The sequence below is a fragment of the Toxorhynchites rutilus genome, chromosome 3 (genome assembly GCF_029784135.1).
Source record: "Toxorhynchites rutilus septentrionalis strain SRP chromosome 3, ASM2978413v1, whole genome shotgun sequence".
In the NCBI taxonomy this organism is placed as follows: Eukaryota; Metazoa; Arthropoda; class Insecta; order Diptera; family Culicidae; genus Toxorhynchites; species Toxorhynchites rutilus.
Window position 1 is genome coordinate 132,840,503 of NC_073746.1, and position 23,979 is coordinate 132,864,481.

General features: G+C 38.4%; 1 protein-coding gene across 1 annotated transcript in view; it reads right to left on the minus strand.

Annotated features, from left to right (window-relative positions):
• LOC129772848 (serine/threonine-protein kinase ATM) overlaps positions 1-23,979 on the minus strand; it is a 64,134-nt gene that overhangs the window by 12,977 nt on the left and 27,178 nt on the right. Inside the window, exons 7-16 of the mRNA XM_055776360.1 lie at positions 19,308-20,910; positions 19,101-19,245; positions 18,923-19,046; positions 9,564-9,714; positions 7,969-9,507; positions 7,820-7,909; positions 7,643-7,764; positions 2,539-3,859; positions 1,932-2,476; positions 1,597-1,871 (exon numbers count right to left, since the gene is read on the minus strand). Coding sequence (XP_055632335.1) covers positions 1,597-1,871; positions 1,932-2,476; positions 2,539-3,859; positions 7,643-7,764; positions 7,820-7,909; positions 7,969-9,507; positions 9,564-9,714; positions 18,923-19,046; positions 19,101-19,245; positions 19,308-20,910 — 5,915 coding nt within the window. The remainder of the gene's footprint in view (positions 1-1,596; positions 1,872-1,931; positions 2,477-2,538; positions 3,860-7,642; positions 7,765-7,819; positions 7,910-7,968; positions 9,508-9,563; positions 9,715-18,922; positions 19,047-19,100; positions 19,246-19,307; positions 20,911-23,979) is intronic.

Sequence of the window (23,979 nt, forward strand, 5' to 3'; positions counted from 1 at the left end):
GCCATTGAATGTAATTTACTGTAAAATATGTCACAAGCTGGATGGGAAGAAATTTTCCAACTGTGAAAGCTGTGGCGAGTGACAACAAATCGCTAAACAGGAAGGTTTAGCCGAACAAGATGGGAATATCGAGTGATAACAAAAACACAACACCAAAGGTTCTTTTCAGAACCATCAACATATTCATAAAGAGTAAACAGTAAACTAATCCATTTTTCAGGTAGATAGGTAGGTATTCACGTAGGTGAAGAAAATAAAACAATATATTTAAAATATATATTTAACAAATATATATTTTCAAATAATTTCCTACATTTCATTCTTCGACTGAATTTTAGTGAAGCAAAAAAAACTTCGAACCTTTCCAAAAAGTAGTCTAATTCTTTTTTGGAGATTCAAGTATGGCAAAGTTCCTTAAATGACCAATGTCTTCACACCCTAACGTTTCACTGCAATTTGAGATGGTCCGGATTCGTCCATTGAGAATGTGTACGTTATATCGAGGTAAAATGTACGTTATATCGAATGACGTTATATCGAGGGGACGTTATATCAAAATTTTCCTGTACTAGGATGATCGTTATACCGATATGCGACTTAATCCATCAAAGATATAGAAAATCGTGTTTACGCATTTTATACGATTTCGGATACACATAATGCATCTATGCAACCTAGCACACGTGCAAAAGTTATACGATTTCATGTTTGCTTGGATGCTTGGAGGCAATTCGGTGTTATAAACATCGGTTTTATGGTACACACTATCGTGAAATCGATCTATACGAAATCATATATGCATATCAAGCTAAAGCAGTTTGTGAGTCACATGAGTATATAAATTGAATCAATGCAGTTTTGCGGAAAATTGCATTACATGCTGTGGAAAATCGTTCAACAGTAAATCGTATTAGATCGTAATTGATCCAATATTACATCATATTAGGAATTTGACATATTAATGTGTAGGCGATCTGGCGTAGTGGTAACATCCATGCCTCTCACGCTGAAGGTCACGAGTTCAATTCTCACTCCCGACATTCTTCCAAAAATGGAAGTAAAAGTGACGAACCAGCCAAATGAGTTGAAAATCACTATAATACAGATAAAAAAAAACATCAAGATCCGCGATGTGGTATGAACAGTGTCGAAGTCTGGTGGTGATATGGTGATTTAAGGAGGCAAATTAAACACTACCAAATCAGCAGGCCTGAAAGCAGCTATTAATTGGTAAAACTTAAATGAAAGTTTTTACTTTATGTTATTTGATTACTTAAAACACGTAGCACTGAACCTTTAAATCTTTAATATGTTCCCGAAAGATGTAATTCTACGACAAAAAAAAAACATTTTTTCCACGGAGAAACGCTTGCGCTTGGATGGAGAAACAGATAAAAGCAGAAGAAACACTTTGACACTCCTGGATTTGCACCGTGTTCAAAACCCTCTCTCATGTTTAACAAGTTCGGTACACTTTGGTTCAAGGGAGAACAAGGGTTGATTATTAACGCGCGCTACTGAAATGTAAACTCGAACGCAACGCAGCGTATGGTTTTCTGAAGACTACTGTAAAGCAACGAAAGAGCATTTACTCACCTATGATATTATTATAAATGCCACTCTCGCAAACCCGCAACTCTACGGTAGGACAGTGAACCTTGTCCAGCATTTGACACTTTTTTAACGTATCGCGCGAACTCATCTTGTAGCTGCTAAATGCTCGCCCGCTACCCAATGGTCTGTTGGCCATCTCGATGAATGCCAGACTCATGTTGCTCATTTGATTCACAATGGGTGAGATCTTCTGATTTTTCAACAGCTTTTTGTACAGCGATTGGGCCCCGAGCAGTCGCTTATCATCTCTAGGAATGCTGCAAAATACATTGTTCTGTTAGATATTCCGTTAAATTTAAGAACAAAATAACAATTACTCTTTCGACTCCACATCCGCATATGCATGCACTTGGGCAAAGATATGAGGCAACGTATGGTGAGGATGATCGATAGCACACCGCTCTAATATTTCCTCGATTATTTTCCCTATACCCTCAGCACTGTTGTCCAACCGAGGAGCGAGCTGAGGTAGAACGGGTACGAATTTATAACTCGGAACGACCTTTAGCGCTTCCCTGACGTTGGTAATAATTTCCACGTTATGATTACCCAACCACAGCGCAACTATCCGGAACACGGCTAAGTCACTTTCAACACTAGACTTCCGGGTATACGAAGAATAGTACAGTAGCGCCATTTTAAGGTAGTCTTCCATGTTTGTAACCATAGTTTTCAACGATTCTTCATCTCGGGTAGCATTTTGTTTCGCGGAAATCCTAGCTCTCCTCAAAGCCGACAACTTCTCTCTGTCTGTGTCATCTAAACTCTGTATTTCCACATCGAGCATGTTTATTTCCTTCTTCAGTTTTTCCAAGTTCATTCTTCTCAGCTTGAAGTCATTTGATTTGAAATGGGCTTTCAACTGCAATGCACAAAACCAATCAAAATTGCATAATGAAGCCTCTTCACAATAAGATTACTCACCCGTACGAATTCTCTGTCCGCATATTTGGCTATGGTGTGCAAAACTATGAAATTTCGATCATTCTCTAGACATTTGCTCTGATAAGCAGTGCTGGATTTGTTTTCTTGTTGACTGCTTTGCCGCAGAGCTTCTTCTACTAGCGCATTAGATTGGTTGAAAAAGTTCTTGTGAAGGTTGTGTACATCCTCGACGTTTGTTTCCGCCAGGAAAGTTCCGTAGATCCGGTAGGCAGCTGCGTTGACCAGAAGATCCTTACACTTACCACCAGAAACAATCTCATTCACAAGCCTCTTCGATAGAAATTTATCGCCAATCGACCAATTCAAGAGAGCATCTTCTAACATTACCAACGCTTTAACATCCTCCGACAAAGGTTGCCGTATCATTGAACAAATATTAGCCATAGCGACGTCGTGATGACCAGTGGTTCGGGCCTCGTGAATCAGATGGAACCGTGCCTGATTCAACGTATCCGGGACCCAAGTTCGCGTGGCTCGAATTCCTGCTGTCTTCAAAATTGTTACACGTTGCGTAAGGATCACTTCCATGCCAGCGAAGTCACTGTAAGGTAATTTATCTTGATCGTTCCACTTCTGAATAAGCACTTTTTCCCCGTCCTTAACGTAATGGAAGTGGACATTCATAAAATCCTCAATTTGTTGCAGTTGACGCAGTTTGCAAAGGTATGGATAGATGTTTTTGGTCGATTCCAAACTAGCTACCTTCAACATTTTTGATAGTGCTTTTCTTCCTTCAAAAACTGCACTTTCGGTGGCAGCTTGGTCTTTCAGTTCCAGACATTTAAGAGCTTTATAGTGCTGCTTCTGAAACACGTCCCGCCAGTTAACCGTATCATCATTTCCTTTCGTGGAAACATCCAGTGGCACAGTCCAATCAGCTAATCGCCAAGCGCAATCAAAATCCACATCAGAGGCGATCCTATTAGCCAACCCGTAGAGACTTGATATCTTTAGTGCGTCTCTATACGCAAACATTTCTGAAGTACCGGTGCTCGAACTTGATATATCGTGGTATAACAGGCATAGGTTGTGTTTCTGTTCCTGCTGGTAGTACTCTTTTCGAGAAGTAATCGGATCGAGAAAAGCCCTCGCGGCCTCGTCGACACCGATCGCGGAGTAGGCACTTTTCAATATGTCCATCAACTGTGGATTGTTCTTAATCGTGTCGTTGTTCACGCCGCCGTTCAGTTGCTCCATACACCATAGTTCGCAATACATGATGGCTTTGAAATACGCCTCGCACTGGAGACTAGCGGAAGCGATTGGCATATAGTCGAGCTCGATTTTATACTGTGAATGACTAAGAAAGAACAATTTCCATTTAGAATATATCAATTTTCTCTAGAAAAACGGTCATACAACGTTTACCTGAATACCATTCACCCAAAATGCATTCAACCTAAAGGAACATTTATCGGAAATGAACATTCACTCGAATGAAAATGCGAATAAAGATGATACTAGAATTTATTGAAGCAATTTTCTGAATGGTCTTCTTCAAGACTAAAGGCGAACAAATTTGAAAGGCAAGTTCAACAACGCGGTGTTCAATTTCGTTTTGTTTGTTATTTAACAGGGTGTGCCCAGAGTCAGCACCACGAAAACATGCGCGTACGATTCTAGCGCGACCAAAATTTAAGTTAGTAAATAAGGAAATAAATGTAAACATTAAATTGAATAAAGGTAACCGGGGCAGTCGGGCTCAAAGAAGTACGTTTAATGAATTGATGCGCGTCGTTTCTTTCATTCTGACGGGTGACTAAAACCAGCGGCGTGGTGACAGCAGTTCGCGAACGCGATAGTGATTATTCTTTTAAAAAAACTTCAATTGATCTTCTATTTGAGAACAAATCACTAAAAGATGAACAGAATGTTTAATTCTGTCAAATTTGCTGATTTTTGTTTTGAGATGTGAAAAAAAATAAAATCTTCAAAGGTTTGGAAGAAGACAAGCACATGATTGGAAGCATTTATCATTGGTGCTCATGATAATTTGAATCATTGAGTTTTGTCTAAGCATTAAAGATGTATTTCGTATCATCATACAATCGGTTCACACACAAAGTGACATCACGATTTATTTGTATCAAAGAGAACTTTTCAAAATATGTTCCCGAGTGGAAAAGCAAACTTTCTCCACCCAAACAGGCAGGCGGCAAATTGAAAAAGCTCATAAGCCCAGATGAAATTTGTAATGAGCTTAATAATAGAGTGGAATCTTAATTCATCGTATTTGAACGAAGAATTTTATAACTTGAAAATGAGAAGCACCATATGAAGGTGGATATACCAAATCTTCAACATGAGACATGACAATTATTAAATGAGCTGAACAATTTTGAAGAGCTGAAAAAAATTAAAACATAAATTGGAGACAACCTTGAAGCGGGAAATCAAAAAAAGGCACAAAGATCTGAAAAATTTACATTTAAATATCCAGAAAAAAAACAAAAGCAGCACACCGAGTCGGAGAAGGCAGACCGGAAAAACGCCCACAAATGGAAAACGAAACAAAACTACGAAATTCGGAGTGTGAAAAACCACAACTAGAGGAACAAAATTGCCAATTAGAAAGGTTCTGAAGCTAGATAAGGAATTGGAAGATTATGAAGAAATCAAAATGAAAAACGATTATTTTAACACGTTAATCAAAGACTTAGAAACAGAAATGAACACGTTGAAAGATGAGAAAACAGAGCTTATCATTTCTACTAACAATAAAGAAGTAGAAATCAGCACATTTATGGCAAACTTAAATCAAATGAATCGACTACTAGCACGAAAGACCAGGAAATTAAACAACTTATTGAGTCAGTTTGATTTTCAAAAAAATGATTTAGAAGTTAAAAAAAAGATGAATACTAAACTCATTGACACGACCATCATTGGTCGATATCAGTAACGATATCAAACAGTTCACTAGTGAACAACGAAAATTGAAAAAATAAAATAAAAATTTTCAATTGTTTGAATAAGATGGATGAGAGTTACAAAAGAAGAGGAAATCAAATACTAAGAGATATGAAGAGAATAAATAAAGGAAGCATACAAATCTGAATACAAAGTATCAAAATGTTTGAAGAGAAAGCAATAAAGAACAAATGAAAAAAATAATAATGAAAAGAATTTATAGACAGAATGAGAATAAAATGAAATAAAGAAAAAATGAAAAAAAGATATAATGTAGAATCGTGATGCCTACAGCTAATTTACAACAAATAATGCGTCCATCAAGACGGCATACAAAGTAATTGATTTCTTCTTATGAAGAACTTCCTTGAATGCACCTAGGATTATTAGGATTATTTTTGGCTCTTTTCGGATGGTGCTTAAAAAACCTACAAAAGATAATTCAATGGAACAAATTTTTCTTAAAATATTGATCAATATGCTGCGACGCCATACCGAGCGGCCTTATGGCAGTTGGACGGAACCTTACCAATGGCCGATGTAAAGAGGGATGCCGGCATGTTTCCAGCAATTTCGTGACATACGCGAACAGCTGTTTCTCCCTTTTGGCCACGAAATTATTGGGGAGAAGATCCTCCGTTTGAAATTCGCCCCAACATTTTCTATAGATCACAGCTTGGGGACGTTGGGAGGGTTGGCGATTTTCGGTACAACGTTTATCTTCAGCCGGTCCATCTCCTCCAACAATCTCTTGGGGTAATGGGCCGTGAGAGTGAGTCAATCGAGTTCATCTAATGCGGCGCTTTACTATACTTCTACCGGCCACTCCACATCCAATTGGGTTGATTTTCCATTTTGAAAAGTGTCCAAGCCATTAGCGATTAGTACGATTGTTGGTTCCTGGTTACTGGTATTCGACAAATCGAATACCGAATATCGTCAGGGTTCCAATAAAAATCAGCACGGCAATTTGACTTGTATTGCCGACTCTGACCTCAAAAATAATAAATTAACTGAAGAGTAGGTTTGTTAGCTAGTTTCAGAACGTTACAGACGTGTGGCATTGGTTGCCAAGAGAAGATCAGCTGTTAACCTCAGGGGGGACCCCTGTCTGGAAGGTCGAAAAATATTGCATTTTCATGATTTTTTTCGTGTACCAGGAATGAAGTAAAGTGTTTGGGTATTTTGGTTAATGTTCAAGATGTATTTGAACATCTATTTTACCTTTTTTGAGTTCACGAATAATCATTCTCACGCTGTTGACAGCTGGATATGTAGACGCTGTCTGGAAACCTTGCTGGTAGTATCAGTTCTGAAGCAACGAGGTGTCGCAAAACGAACACCAATGGATATTTGAATTTTTAGGACAATACCTAAATAGGGGCTTCCGAAAATTCAAAAAATGGTCAAAATGGCGTCCATTTTTGTTAAAATTGAGTTACTTTTCATAAAAAATCGCTGTTTAGAAGCTCATAAAAAATCGAAAAAATTATATATAAAAAAATAACTATGTAAAGCTTTAGATAATTCAATTTTACATGCTGATAAAAAAAATCAGCCAAATCGATCGACACACAATGTGTGTTGATCGCCTTCTACTTGATTACACGGGTCTGCATCTTGACCAACACGATGAAGCCGGTACCCAGCTCGCTTATTAGTGGCCACAGTACTGGGCTTTGCGGCCGCACATTATCAGTATATTTTCCCCTATTCGGCAAAGTTTTTGCAGTGCAACCATACCATACCATACCATACATCCTACACAGTCGATAGCGACTTTCAGCGATTTTGCGATTTTAGTACCTGACCACGCCGAATTTTTAATGTGGATGTCCAAAATCAAATTTCTTCTCTCGGCTTTCATCCTGCACAATATTTTAAAACAAAACGGATAAACGTGAAATTTTCACCGTCGAAAGCTACAGGTTTTCCAAACAATTTGCTGTCAAAAAATTTCAGATGCGCCTACTACGACTGCCACTGTAAAATGAATAGTGATTCCGGATTCTATCTGAATCAAACCTTCTTCTTCTAATGCATTATCTTTCAAGACACATGTTAATTAAATTATAATAAAACTTACGGGCTTGTTTTAGTAAAAAATGTATTCGGGTGAATGGAATTTCGGTGAACACCTTTCGGATAAATGTAAAAAAATAGAAAAACTCACTTCTGGCTATACATTCGAACACATTCGACAATTTTAAGCATTAGATGGACACTTTCTAAATTGCTCCTGATGTATTCTGTCGATGTGGAATTTTCTTTGAATTTTTTGAAGTATTTACTAACCTAGAAGAAAACGTGAGTTGATTATTCACAGATTTAGCTTACATACAATACTTACGAAAGTTCTAATGTCCTCATTTAATCCGCCATCATTGAAGCTAAGCACAATCTGTATCAGCATAGAAACCATCTTGGAAGCCAAAGTAAACTTGAAATAAAATTGAAATCATTATTTAAACCTAACGAAGCGGGCCATCGTTTTAATACCTCGGCATCGACGAGAAGTTTCAGCTTTTTATCTTGCAAAAACTCAAACAACGTCGTTGCCACTGTTGAAACAAACGATTCATAGCTGCACGAATCGCTTAAAGATTCAAAAGCCCCGGTAAGATTCATAGGACCTGACGATCGCTCCAAGATTCGATGGTCTCTTGCAGGATGTACCATATAAGGAAAGAGTGTTCTAAAATCAGCCGCTAGCCCTCTGAATTTGCTATTTTGCAACAAATAATAACACACCGAAGTTGCTTCCTCGGCTACGCACAAATTTTTGTGCACTATTAACTGATTCAATTCACCAATCAACACTCGCACAAATTGCTGTACTGCGCTTTCTGTGTTTTTTAGATTCTCATAAATTTCGGGCTCAGCATCCGATCTCAGAATCAACGTCGACAAATCAACAGGCCCGATCTCTCCGAGACACCGTAAGGATTCGATGGTGCGTTTGTCGTTATTATCCGTACGAATTTCTTCCAAAAGTGTATTGATGAGTCGCATGAGTACGTTTTCGGTGCAGTTTTCCAAAAACCCATTGGATGACTTCAATTCTTCGCATAACCCAGCTAACTCATCTTTTTTATTCACCAACAAACCACGCAATGCGGCCAGCTCTTCATACTTTAAGTGCGGGAGTTGAATAATGGCAGAGATGTCCTCGGCGAGAGTTCGTTCGCTAGCTGCGGTCATACGAGCCAATGCTTCGCGAACATCATTGAATCTATTGTCCTCCGGGAAATAGTTCAGTTTCCCAATTACATCGCCAAGTAGTGAGCCACGCTTTATCACAACTAAGTCTAGGAAAGCGTGTATTTTGCCGCTCAACTCTTCAGAGGTATTTTGGTTATAGATTGTGAACAATGAGGATGTTAGAAGGTTCAAATGCGGGGCAAAATATTCTGCACATGATATGATCACTGTGGGAATAAATTTCAACAGCCAATTTAAAACTGGTATCTGCAATGATTTTGTGGAAATCATCGTGTTGCATAAAAAATAACAAATGTCTCGAGTTAAAAACTGTTTCATGTCTCCCGATCGGGTCTGACAAAGATATGGCATCAACTCCTTCATAAATCCTGCGTATCGCACAAATATCTGCATCTTTTCTTCTATGATTTTCGTCTGGAAAATTTTCAACTTTAAACCAAAGAAGATGCGCTCAATAACCTCCGGGCGCTCCACACATAGGTAAACAAAAAACGATTGGCTAGTGCTGGGACATATCAAAACTCTCAATTGCCCTGAACACTTTTTGAAATTTTCTTTGCTCAAAACGAATTCATCGGGCAGCGTAAGAACCTCTCGTTCGAAGACATCCTTCGTCAATGTTTCATCCTGAACAAGTTCCAAAAGGTGTAGTATAACTGACACGATCGATTCATCTTCCAGGAAGAGTTTGTCCATCTCTAGATAGAGGCCAATTATTAGCTGCATGTCTCTGGCAACCCGAGTGTAGCTTTCGGTTTGAATAGCACAGTTGGCCCATTTCGGAATGATGTAAGCTACACATTTTGTAATGATGGTCTGCAATCAACAAAAGTTGTATCAATCGTTTTGAAAGAATTAGTTCTGACAAATACCTTTACAACCTCTGACAATGATTTATTAATAGCCTTACAAAACTGGTGTATATCCATCGCTTTGTGGCGGAGGATAGCGAAAGCAATTTGAGGGTGATACTTTTGCAGGAAGTGTTTATATGATTCTGAACCAGTCAAGCTCCAAGGGAATCTGAAAAAATATATTTTTTTAAATTGCTATTTCCGTGCAGATGTTGTCGTTTTATAATTATGCATTTACCGAGAGCAGTATTTCTACTTACTCAAAATTATATTATTTTTTCCAAAATATATATTTTTATAAGGATCTCATTTGTGGTTAGCCTAACGGTTCAATATTTCGACAAATTTGCCTCATAACTATGTTAGTAATATGTACCCAATAACTCGCGATTGCCTCGAGGTCAGTCCAGTGATTTGCCTCTAATTGGACAGACCTGTAATGCGACACGAATAATTGGACATTTGATCCTCTAATTGGACAATTTTTGTAAACATCCTTTGTTCATGTTTCTACAACACGATAAATTTTTAGGAGTGTTTTTTTCCAACTAAAATGATAGATTATGTATTTTGCACACTTTTCTAATGAATTCATGAATTACATTTTTTAAATTTCCAATGATTTTACTGTTTAACTTGTTTTTTTCACATTGTGTTGTGTTTGTTGATATGTCTAACTACAGGTCACAATCGCCTCTAATGACACACTGAGTGGTGTATTACAATGAGTTTTTCATAATTGTGATTTTTCAATCTTCCTATGCTCTGTAACCGACAGCGGCGTTGACTGCGGGCTGTGGGAGGTGCGAACCGCCCCCGGTTACACGATTTTAGGGATGCAGAAACACTCCTACATTAACAAATATTTCACCATTCGGCATACATCATATACAAATAGCAAAGAGGGAGGGGTGCAACCAAACACTTCCGCCCCGGGTACGAACGCTCGACTCGACGCCACTGGTGACCGACACGAGGTACTCCCTATTGGGATGCAGCTGACTAAAGGGTGTGTCACATCAAAATTGCATCACGGAAAAAACGCTGTAGAAATTTAATTTTTAGGAATTATATCTTCAGCTTTCTCTTATAATCAGATAAGAGTGTATAGATCACGTTGGCCATGCTTCACTGTCAATTTTTCGTAAATTTGGAAAAATGTCGTCGAACGAAAAAGAGCGTCGTGAATTAATCCTGTGCACTCGTTTCGAGAATCCGGAGTTGTCACATCGGGACATCGGTAAGATGCTGGGAATCGTCCAATCCACGGTCAGCAGAGTACTAAAACGATACTTCGAGAACCTAACCATCGACCGGAAGGTGAAGAACGGCAAAAATGGATGCTCCGTCAGTGAAAAAGATCACAAGCGCGTAGTTAAGCAGTTTAGACGTGATCCGAGAAGTTCGGTCCGGGATGTTGCCAATAAGCTGAATTTGTCAAGTTCATTCGTCCAGCGGACCAAGCAGCGGGAGGGCCTGCGTACATACAAGGTTCAGAAGGCTCCTAACCGCGACGAAAGGCAAAACATGGTGGGGAAGACGCGAGCCCGGAAGCTGTACACCGAAATGCTGACGAAGCCGCATTGCCTGGTAATGGACGACGAAACCTACGTCAAAGCCGACTTTCGTCAGCTGCCGGGCCTGTTGTTCTTCTCCGCAGAGGACAAATTCAGCGTTCCGGAGGAGATTCGCAAGCAGAAACTATCCAAGTTTGCCAAAAAGTACATGGTGTGGCAAGCGATCTGCTCTTGCGGAAAGCGGAGCGCCCCCTTCGTGATGACCGGCACGGTAAACGGTCAGGTTTACCTTAAGGAGTGCCTACAGAAGCGCTTACTACCACTATTGAAGCAGCACGAGGGCCCGACCATCTTCTGGCCGGATCTCGCTTCGTGCCACTATTCAAAGGACGTGTTGGAGTGGTACGAAGCCAACGGGGTCACCTTCGTGCCAAAGGAAATGAACCCGCCCAACGCGCCGGAGCTTCGCCCAATAGAGAAATATTGGGCGACTATGAAGCAGGCCCTCCGGAAGAACCCAAAAGTTGTCAAATCGGAGGCGGACTTCAAGAGAAAATGGATTTCTGTTCAAAAAAAAACTACAACCTGACGTTGTACAGAACCTTATGGACGGGGTAAAGAGGAAGGTGCGAGCATACGGGCTTGGGCTCGAAGTATGAATAAAAAGAAAATGCCAAAAGTTGTTTAATAGTTTTTATTTTACTGTCTAAAATTTTCAAAAGGATCGGTCTACTGGGCGAATTTCTACAGCGTTTTTTCCGTGATGCAATTTGATGTGACACACCCTTTATTAAGCAGCAACACCCCCCTAGTCTGTACCCTATATCTAGCGTGGTGCGTCTTTCTTGACTCGAGAGATTCAGGGAAGAATGTTCGTTGGCCGGTACAACCTACAGCTCGTGTAGAATTGTCACTGGCCGGCACAATGGTCGGCTCTTGTTGAATGATCACTAGCCAGCACAACCTCTGGCCCGAGTCGTTTGAATCTGTAAAGAGTATGTGTATGTATTGCCGCGACTGAGTAAAACTTGATCGATCTGATAGAAGGGATATGATACAGGGATAAACGGAGGAAACATCATTATACGTTGACATCAGCGTTTCTGAGAAAGAGATATAGATGAAGCAGAAGATCAGGTTCACGGTTACCTAAGATATCCCGAACGGGGATACCCGATTGTCTGTCTTGTGCCCTCAATACTCTGGAGACCTGAGAGCGGGCAACATAGAGCTGGATACACGACCAGACAAAATGCTCATTATAGTCGTAGCCATCGCCACAATCACAAAAGATAGCTTGCTGCGAGTCCAATGCGTTAAAGATGCGCGTTTAGGTTATGGTGATTGAACATAAGTCGATCCCTAGAACCATGCACTAATCGAACCTCACGGATAATCGTGTGTAAACAACGACCGAACCCATTTTCATTGCCCATGTACTGTCAACCTACGAGTGTGTACTGACGAGGAATGTGGAAAAATCATTATAAAATAAATCATAAATAATTATAAATAATTCAATTTGCCTTGCAAAGAGTGTGTCTGAAGCACCCACCTTAGCTAGCGAGTCTGCTTTCTCATTTCCCGGAATCGAACAATGGGAGGGGGCCCATGCTAAGATAATCTTGAATAACTTTTCGACCAAAACACTCAATAGTTGTCTTTTTCTTGCTAGGAAATAAGATGGGTGTTCATCAATTGAGCACTGTCTGAAAAAATAAAATAATGGCCGATGAGCAATGTTTCAATGGTCCTTAGTGCGTAGTATATCGCACCCAAATTCAACGACATACACGGACAAGGATCTCTAAAATTTTCTGGACAAGGATCTGGCACTGGAATTTTCATTGAAGATGCCGAAGCCAGTGGACCCGTTTATGAATGAACCGTTAGTGAAGAACATTATACGAGGGTCACTATTTATATTTCGGGAATTGGCAACACTGATGTCATGTGAGTCCATCTGACGGTTCCATCGTAAAGTTTGACATTTTTGACGATATACGTACTCAGAACATTTTGTCATACGGACGCTATTTGTTTATTTTATATTTAGTTGAAAGTTTGGTCTCGGCAAAAAAATGGAACTGAATCGTGAACATTTTCGTGCGATGATTTTTTACGACTTTCGACGTGGATTATCACAACAAGAGTGCGTAATCAACTTAATTTGACTTTTGGTCATGAAGCTCCATCAAAAACCACTGTGTATCGCTGGTATAGTGAATTCAATCGTGGTCGTAGTTCGCTGTCCGACGAGTTTCGTGAAGGTCGTCCAAAATCGACTGTAGTGCCAGAAAATCGATGCTGTGCACGAAATGATTAAGCAAGATCGTCATGTAACCTATTGTGAGATTGAGGCATCCCTAAGCATTAGTTCCACCAGCATATATGCGATTTTACATGAACACTTAGTTGTGCGAAAATTATGTTCACGTTGGATCCCACATAATTTGATAATCGCTCAAAAAAAAAGGCTCGTGTCGATTGGAATAAATGCTTTGAAAATTGGTTTAAGCGCATGCAAAAGTGTATCGATCATCGTGGCGAGTACTTTGAAAAACAATAAAAATATATTCGCAGCTTAACTATTTGTTTTTGTTCCTAGTCCCGAAATATAAATAGTGACCCTCGTATCAGATCTAACTTGACTATATTGCCGAAAAGATCGGCGGAATTCGTTCCTTTACCTCTGCGGAAGCCAAACTGCGTATTTGACGACAAATTTTTCGTTTCGACACATTTGTCCAAACGAAGTAGAATCATTTTCTCTAACAATTTATGAATAAAGGTTACATTGCGATCGGCCTATATGAATTGTGATCGCAAGCCGGCTTGTTGGGTTTTCGTGTGGCTATCGCTCTCACGTGTCTTCAATCATTCAGTGCCAGAAACTTATTGAACAACACAGAGATATTTCAGTTTGAATGAAAAATTACCCCTTCGTCTTTGATGATGAATCATTCAATAAACAACCATCGCACCGCAAATCGAAAAACAGTTTTGAAAACTCCAATAAATTCTGCACAAGGATAATTTGTTACTTTGACAAAAAAGAAATTATTTAAATTTTTTGCATCGATTTCAAAAAAGTGCTTAACTAAATTCACCGTAATTCTGAAAATATCGCAGTAGGATCTAATGTTTCCAGGTAAATTTTTAGCCTAGTCTATTCCCTAAACATGACATCAATTTTTTAATTTAAATAAATCTATAAGACTAGGTGCACATACACGGTGGCACTTTGCTTTCATCTGCCCAGCTGCGATTACCTTGAAAAAATTAGAGTGGTCATTCTTTGTGTGAACGCCGACTTGATAACATCGTTGCTGAACGAGCTGGACGACGAGGGATCGAGTGCCTTTCTCAAGGCAATGAGGGTGGAGGTGTGATGCAGGAGTAGAGTAAAGTTTTCCAAGGGCCTTTCTCAAGGCTAGAGACGAATGAACTGAAAAAGTTTAAATGCTCTATAATCAAAAACCTAACCTAATCTCGGTCCTAATATTCATTGGTTTGTAACCGGATCCAGAGGTAGTGATTAACAGAAGTATTTGGGGGCATTAGTATTACGGCGCGAGAGGTGAAATTCGTAGACCGTTGTAAGGCTAACTAAAGCGAAAGCATTTGTCATGGATGCTTTCATTAATCAAGAATGAAAGTTAGAGGATCGAAGACGATTAGATACCGCCCTAGTTCTAACCGTAAACTATGCCAATTAGCAATTGGGAAACGCTAATGTATGGTGCTCTCGGTGGCTTCCAGGAAACCAAATGTGGTTCCGGGGGAAGTATGGTTGCAAAGTTGAATTGACGGAAAGGCACCACCAGGAGTGGAGCCTGCGGCTTAATTTGACTAAACACGGGGAAACATTCCAGGTCAAAACTTATTGAGGTAAGACAGATTAATAGCTCTTTCTCTAAATTAAAAGTAGTGGTCCATGGCCGTTCTTAGTTCGTGGATTGATTTGTCTGGTTAACTCATTAGTGCCCAGCTTATGAAATTTAATACGCAAAAATGCCCGTTTTTGAAAAACTGTTTTTGATGAAACTAAAGTGTTAAGCGCATTTTAAATGATACCACATAACAATTTAACAATTTAAGAGTGTTTTTTGTGTCAGTGTCATTTTATCTGTCATTTTTGTTGTTTTGATGTGTATTGAAGCTTGCAAAGTTCGAGTTTCCCACAAAAGTCGCAAAGTAAATATAACCTACACCTGGGCAGTAATGAATTAATTCCGATAACGAACGTGACTCAACCAAATTAACTAGAACTCTATCATTAGTCAGACGTCATCTTTCTGGCAATTCACGGATCCCTTTGCGGAAATAATCGGGCGGTTTGTCGACTAACCACGAGTCGATCCAATTTTGACTTGATCAAAATTGGAGAAGTGCTATGTTGCATCGATCGAAAAAGGTAGTAATCGGACGGAGCAATGTCTGGAGAATCCGGCGGGTGGGATAGAACCTCCCATTTCAGCGTTTCCAGGTAAGTTTTGGCCGGTTTTGCGACATGAGGCAGAGCATTGTCGTGCTGCAAAATGACTATATCGTATCTTTGCTCATAGTGTAGCCGTTCTTCCTTCAGTGCGCGGCTCAAACGCATCAATTGTCGCCGGTAGAGGCCCCCGTTATGGTTTCATTCGGTTTTGGCAGCTCATAGTACATCACACCCAGCTGGTCCCACCAAATAGACAGCATAACCTTCTGGCCGTGAATATCCCACGCGGCCGTCGATGTTGATGCATAGCCGGGATATCCATACGTTGCCCGTCGTTTAGGATTGTCGTAATGGACCCACTTTTCATCGCCGGTAACGATTCGATGCAAGAAACCCTTTCTTTTATGCCGTTGGAGCAGTTGTTCGCACGTGAAAAAACGGCGTTCAGATCAGATATGGTTTGCTGAGCTACTCCAAGTGTATCAGCAAGTTATTGTCGCGTTTGTGACAGATCTTGATCGAGTAAAGCCTCCAATTCTTCATATTCAAACTTTTTTGGCAACGTTCTTCGTCTTCCAAGTCAAAGTTACCACTTTTAAACAATGCAAACCACGTCTGATACGTTCGCTCAGTTGGAGCATGGTCACCATAAACTTCCACCAAAATGCGATGACTTCCCGCAGCTTTTATCTTCATATTGAAGTAATAATGTAACACTCCCCGCAAAAGCACTCCCGTTGGTACGAAATTCGACATATTCGAAGTGGAAAAAAAACTATACTGCTTACGCTTCAACTTTTTGACACATACTGAAAAAGACGTGCAATGATAGTATATTTCCAACGAATGCCTGGAAATTTAACTCACTGGAATAATAATCAAGTTACGCCATCTGTTGTAAAACCGAAGAAACTTGCCGGTACACCTATAATTTAACGAACTAAACGTAAATAATAATTTAATAAGTCAATTTTTATTTTCGTTCGATGGGTTCGATTATGAAGATATTTATGAAAATTAACTTGCGTTAATTTTGCTTGCGTTTACAAGCGGCAAAACACTCCACGAACAGTTTCGCCGCATTGAAATCGTCATCGCATCGCGTACTATGGGTTCGATATGAAGAATAGAAGGTGGGAAGATTCACGGTTTTTGGTTGTGATAAACTTTGATTGTATTAGAAGCCAGGAAGATAGGAAGTTCACATACCAGGCATACCAGTCAGTTATTCAATTGGTACAAAATTGAATGTGTCAACGGATAACGTTGAAAGAGGATATACAGAAACTAGTTATATATTTCCAAAAAATATTTTTCGCATTATAAAAAAAAGAACAAAACATGTCACGAACAAAATGTTTAATTTTTTCTTTGATTTATTCTTATATCAGAAATAGTATTCTAATGTCTACTATGTTTGGATTTTAGAGCTACTTCATGGAAGTTTATCTCTTGTCAGCAATAGTAATTCCTTTTTTCACAATTAGGGTGCTGAACACTTCATTCGTCTAAAACTAGAACGCAAGTGGAAAACTTTTCGTCTCAATCTAGGTCATATTTCAGTTTCTGCTGAAATGTCAGTTAGGCCCTTATTATTTTGAAAGCTGGCATTGATTTTGGGAAAAAAAAACTGTTCGTTCATTTCATCTGCTTATTTTTACTTTTAATAACAACACTTTTCTTATGTAGTGGACTGGTATAAGAAAAGTAACATAAACAAAATCTGTGACGTCACGGATTGAAAAATCTTCCCACCTTTAATTTTCCATCTCGCTATGAGCCCTATTCCAGAAACCAAGACGACAAGAGAAGACGAGAGCTCGTCTCGTTTGTTTCCATATTCCAGAAACCGAGCTCGACTAAAAACAGACGTAGTTCGTCTGACTCGACTGTTTGGCAGCGCTCGCTGAAGAATCAGTCGATTCATCGTCTGGTTTGGTTTGATGTGTTTTCAACTTGTTGATTCAAAGCATCGGCATAGCTTTGTTCCACTTTCATCTTCAGAACTAGATTTGCTTAAGCAATGTATGTTTTGAACTGCAACCATAAAATTTAATTCAGTAATTTGAATTTTCTACAGATTTTCAAATGGACATTTTACAAACACTACAACCAAATGTAAACATTGAACTTCATAGCCAGGGGTGCCAGATGTTTGTTTCAAATATATTAACATGGCACGAAAGGTGTCTTCATAATCATATTGAACAAAAAAGAATAATTTATGATTCTATTTCTGAGATTTTTTTTGTAAAACAATGATTTTCCACTGATTTTTATTTTTATGTAACATTTTGGCTTAGAAGTTTATAAGGTAATACAGTAAAACTTTTTTTTTTGCAAAATTCAAATTGCCTTCGAGGACGATACAGCGATTATAGCGATCTTGCATCTTTTCGATACCATTTTCATAGTACTCTTTCGGTTTTTCCAAAACAGGCCTCAGTTTCGGTAATCACTTCATTATCGGTCTTGAATTTCTTGCCAGCGAGCATTCTCTTCGGGTCTGCGAACAGAAAAAAGTCGATGGGGGCCAGATCTTAAGAATACGGTGGATGCGGAAGCAATTCGAAGCCCAATTCCTGCAATTTTGCCATCGATTTTTCCAATTTTATTCACAATAACAAAAGTTGCTTCACTCTCAGTGCTGAAACTCACGAACCAATTGACCGATTGCTGTCAAATTTTGACACGTATCCATTGAAAGATGGTGCTTTGTGATGATCAAGTAGATTTTTGCAAGAGGCGCAATCTAGACGTCAACCTTGTGATCTTTTCAGCCGAACTGTTAATGCGTTTCAATCATCGTACCTAGATGAAGTTTATTGCTATGCATGTGAAAAAGAAACTAGAGTACTTTATTGTGCAACTGTTAGGGGGAATACATGCATATACATTTAAAACTTTCCTTTATAAATCGTTGATTAAGTGAATAAACATTGGTTCCAAAAACTCCATAATGACGAAACGTCTCAGTGATAAAACCATATGCTGGTAGAAAATATCAATAACATAAAAAGATATATGAAACGTATTCATCTTTGTTATGATTTTAGGATTTTGACACTAAGAGTAGAGTCTCCATTGATCAATTTTAGAAATGTTTGTTATATGTTTGTTGTTTTTCTCAAAATAAAAACATGTCTTCACATCTGACATCACTGATCATACCAACAAAAGGGTCAGAAGTCTTTCCAGTCTACAAAATAAAACATTTCAATGAAACTCGTGTACTGGAATAGGATGTTTTGCTCGTCTCGTTTTCTGGAATAGGGCTCTATGACTGGTCTGAGCGGTTTACATTTGATTTTCACATTTTTGAATAAAAGAGCTTTCCCGCACCCGCATCGCATCGCGTTTACTATGTCCTCGGCCTTATTCGATGTTGTAGATTCATTGTAGGCATTGTTCATACTTACGTTTCTAATTTGTAATTCTTGGTAATCCACAGCTCGAGTATGCTATCTAGGGAATTCTGCACCGCTTCAACCGGATCGATTAATCCCGTCTCATTGATCAATTTAATTAATAGTTGTACTTTGTCTGCAAACATTTTGAAATTTTAAACGATTTCCTGAAAAGTTTAAAAAAACATACGTGGTTGCCATTGACTCAAACTTATTTGTTCCACCAAATCCAACATGGCACGTTTCCTGAGATAATAATTGCTACACATCGCTGCATACAACAGTTGAATGAAGGCCGACAACGTGCATTGCTTTTTGTCCCTTGTTGAAGCCATCTGCAATCAATGAATGAGATTTAATAATTTATCAATAGTTTGTATGAACTGAGTGTACTAACATCCATTTTAAATCCAACCTCAGAGTAAAGTGTCAGTTGAAAAAGGTAAAATTTACTTGGAATTTGGTCCGCGGGAAAAGCCCAGCCATCCTTAAAGATATGGATCAAATTTTCAACGGCAGTCATTTTAATGACAAAATCTGATGATGCGATCAACGTGGCCATTCTCGTATAGAGTACCTTATGTGCTTCGTAGTGGTCGGGAAACGCTTTGATGAGATGCTTAATCTGGCTGTGGATTTTTTTCTGCAAATTCACCGAGTAGTGCAGCATGGTGGCCTTCCGGTTGAACGATGAGAACAGTGTAATGGTGTCGTTGAACAGTTCATCATGCGGACTAACGAAAGTAATCAGCTTGGGGAACAAATCGATTATGGCTTCCGTGATGCCTATGTTTGTATGATGAGCTACACAAATATCTTTGACATGTTTCAGTATCCATTTTGCGACGGGAAGAGATGAACTGTGGTCAACCAATATCTCGGACATCTTCATAACGTGGAAAATAACCAAATTATTGTACATGTTGAATATAGTTGAGTCGAGAAATGTTTGCAATTTCATCGTGTGTGTTCCATGATATTTCATATAATGGGCAACGACCAACAGTAGATTATGATGATGCAACTGTTGCTTGCTGAGCTTTCTGTACTGCAAGAACTCAGTGACATCGGAATCATCGTTAGGTAAATTTCGCGCATTTTTTAGAATCCATTTGAGAATATTAGTAAAGTTGCTTTTTGCGATCATCTGATTTATGAACTCGTGATAAGGTCCTTGGAATATCACCAGCAGCCCGGTAGATATTTCATGCAGCTCTAACATGATCAAATCACGATTTTCAACAGCTCCGAATGCAAAATCCATTTCCTGAATTTTGAATGCAAGCTTCTTCGTTAATAAGCATTTTTCAAAACCATCTTTAGTAAAAGCATTGTGAGCCAGAAAACTGTTCAAAATGACCAAAAACAGTTCAATGTCCCGAATGATGTTGATTAAACTTTTGTCTGCGGGATTATGTTTCTCGGAATTCAGCACCGCGCAAAGCATTCCAAAATTAGCCTCGTGTATGTTATAAGTAACCAATGGTACTGCCTTCTGCAAAGGTTGCGGATCTTGTTTGATTATGTTAACTTCCAGTAGTTTTTGGATACTTCTCAGAAGGATATTTTCTTCGATGTCTCGCACCATATGATTTGTCTCAAAATACTTAGTTCTCGGGCGATACTTTTGCGCTTGCTCACAGTCCTTGTGTTGGTGCTTCGTAACCGATAAATTGATTGAAACATTTGCTAGAAGCTTCATATCGAGTTGTTCCTGGTGATTCAAAATTGCTTTTGCCTGAGCTTCGCGTGAACTTGGGAAAATGTAGTTTAACAGTTTCTCGACCATTTCCTGTACATTTCCTAACGACTCTAATGGAATCGTTTCCAGAATCGTTGCTATGGTCTCAATATTGACGTTCTTGCGGTCGATTGAGTAGCAATAAAACGCATTAAGAATACTATTTAGGAACGTGGCCGAAGGGTATTTACGATGAGTAATGAGCAGTCGCAACAGACAGTGATTATCTGAGGCACACTTGTTGTTGGAGGTGCTACACCTGGAATTATAAGTGCTTGATGAGAGTTATATCTACAGTATGTTGAAAAATCCCATGCCCAATTAACTGACCAATTTCCAATTTTTATTTCCATACGACCAATTTGAATTGCGTCCCATTCCCAGAGAAGTCATGAACGCCCAAACCAAATCACTCGAATGAGTTGATTGTAATGTTGCTTTTTTTTATAAATTTTGGTAGCTTCTATTAGTTCTACGGTTGTCAGTACAATTGAATGGATAACTTTTGTTTTCGCTAATTGGATGCTTTCAGAAATATTTTTTACTTGTTCTCCTAATAAATCTAAATCCAGTGTTTAGGTTCAAGCTTTCTTTGATAAATTTTATCTTCATATCCTTGTTTGTTACCTAAGCTTCTCTGTTATATTATATTATTCGTTTTGATTTCGACTTGTTCATTGATTTTTGCTTGTTCGTTGTTTTGTCTAACGATTGTTTCTTAGTTTTAGTGTCTCTAACTAGTTATTGATCCCGACTAAATCATTGATCTAAATCACTTAGATTTTCTCTTAACGATTTTTTATTATTATTATTACTTCCTAGGATTGAACATTAATTAGGTAATAAATTTTGAAAATTTACAATGTTACAAAGTTGCTGTTGTTACTCTGATCTTCTTTTATGTGTTTCTGAATTAAAATAGACAAATGAAAGTGTGGATTGGTATTCACGTCATACTGGAAAGACTGAGAGAGGAATTTCGGATGGATTTTTTTTTGTGGATCTTCGGAAAGGATCCTGAACAACATAGAATCTGATTATGTTCTCTATTGATTGCACAAGTAAGTGATGAGTTGCAACTCAACCTAATCGACTATCCCTGAAAGTACCTGGAAGTGTGTGTAGGTTCGAGATGCTTCAAAAGGAGAATTGCTGGGAACAATTTCACATACACATATTGAAGTTGACCCTTCTGAAGATCTAATTCCACCCACAGCAAACAACATATACTGAAGGACCTATAGAGAACCTGACTAGTTAAATACATATTTTAGATGTCATTACCTATCGGATTACCGCAATAGCTATAATTAAAATAATAATCGGCTCGAGTAGTGATAAAAAAAATGCAATATCCCACTGATTACTGACGAAATTCCCCGATATTCCCAGAAATTCTAGTTTTTTTCTAGTTATTCGACACCCTGTATATAAATATTGAAAAAATGCCTTAAATTTAAAATATCGTTATCTTTTTTTAGTTTTCTCCAAGCGTTCTCGATATATTCATCCGTTCCGTCCAGCGTAATTTGTATTCTGGAAATACCTGAGTGCTACATTCACCCGAATGAACCCAAATGCCACATTTACCAGAATACAACGTTTACCCGAATGAAAAAAAAAGAGAAAATTCCGTCAGATCAGGTTATGATTTTTTTTTAATCTCCTCTTAATAAATAAAATTTAATCAATATAACATGCAACGGAAATACGCAGTAAAATGAAAAATTGTAATGAGGAAATTTGAACATGATGCGGGAAACTTCGCTGATTCATTTTAGTGTAAGCACACAATTTTCTTTCCTTTCCGTATTGCTCTTTAAGGCTAATAGATCATTTAGAAAGAACACGGGCTTGGGAATATTCATTCGACAATCGACATGCTTCTATTTTCTATTTTATAGTTTTATGTAGAGATGGGCAAACCGTTCACGAACGGTACGAAAGAACTAGTTCGCCGAAAAGAGTGAACGAACGGTCATTCTTTTTCAAAGAATGGTAGTTATCCCCATGAACTGATTGCGAGCGAACGATTTGTGAACGAACTGATTCCGAAAGAAATGTTTGTGAGTGAACTGATTGAGAGTGAACCGTTTGCGAATGAACTGTATGGGAAAGAACTAATTGAGAGTGAACTGTTTGAGAACGAAGTATTTGCGGGCAAATTGTTTGTGAACGAACGAGTGCAGCTGAACTGATTTGCGCTGGACGGAATCAATAGAACGATTATGCTTGTAAGAAAAATAAAACGATATTGTTATTTACGAGCAAAATGCATATAACGCAGGGTTTATTTTGTTGATGTATACTCAATTTTGGGTTAAACATTGAATTAGATTTTCGTAGTTTTAAAACCGAAGCTGTATATTTTCAATTTCATGTATTTTTTCAATTCCGCGAAACATTCATATACTTCCTGATCATCAGAAAAAAAAACTGGGGGAAGCTGGGGCGATGCATGAATTAGGTAAACATGAAATCTTCTAGTGAGGGCTAATTGAGCAAAAAGGTTTTTCGTTGCTTTCAATCCATTGCATGGCCTATTGCGTGTACGAGTTATCGTAATTGTTTGTACGATTGATTGTGAGTGAAGACCGCTGCTGATTTTTTTCTCTGAATGAACATTATGAAAAATGTTCTTACATGGAACCTATGTGTTGACCAAACAGAAAATATGAAAAATTGCACATATTTTGTGCGCATCAAATGTCGGCCGATAACCATGTTTTCACATACAGTTCGCGACTTTTAAAGAAGAAGCAGCTCATCTTTCCCCACTAAATTTCAAAAATATGAATTCAACGATATCAATTAATAGCTGTCTATTGATGTTGGGTTTCAGCTATCATTCTATGTTTTTCTTAATATAACTGGACGAATGAGCGAAAGAACGGTTCAAATGAACTGATTCACTTATGTGAACGGTTAGTGACTGAACCGTTCATCAAAGTGAACTGTTTTGCCCATCTCTAGTTTTATGGATAAAAATGTTAGCTAAATTAATAATAACGGTCTGTTTTAAATTCATTTATTTGTTTTCCAACATTCTATGGAAAGTTATTTGTATAACTATTTAGTTTCTTCCCAATTCCACTTATGTTGTAAGATTGTTTTCACCGCTAAAATCCACATAAAAAATTTACTTGTGTATCTATTCTCGGGAATTCTTTATTTCAATACTCCATTAATACCCGCCGTAAGTTGATTGAGATGTATATGTTTTCAAAAAAAAATAGACAAAGAAATCTAGGGCTTCATTACAAAATAGTTATTGGAATCACGGAACAAAGCAGCAGTGATAAAGAAAAAATCGATATCGGCCATGCTG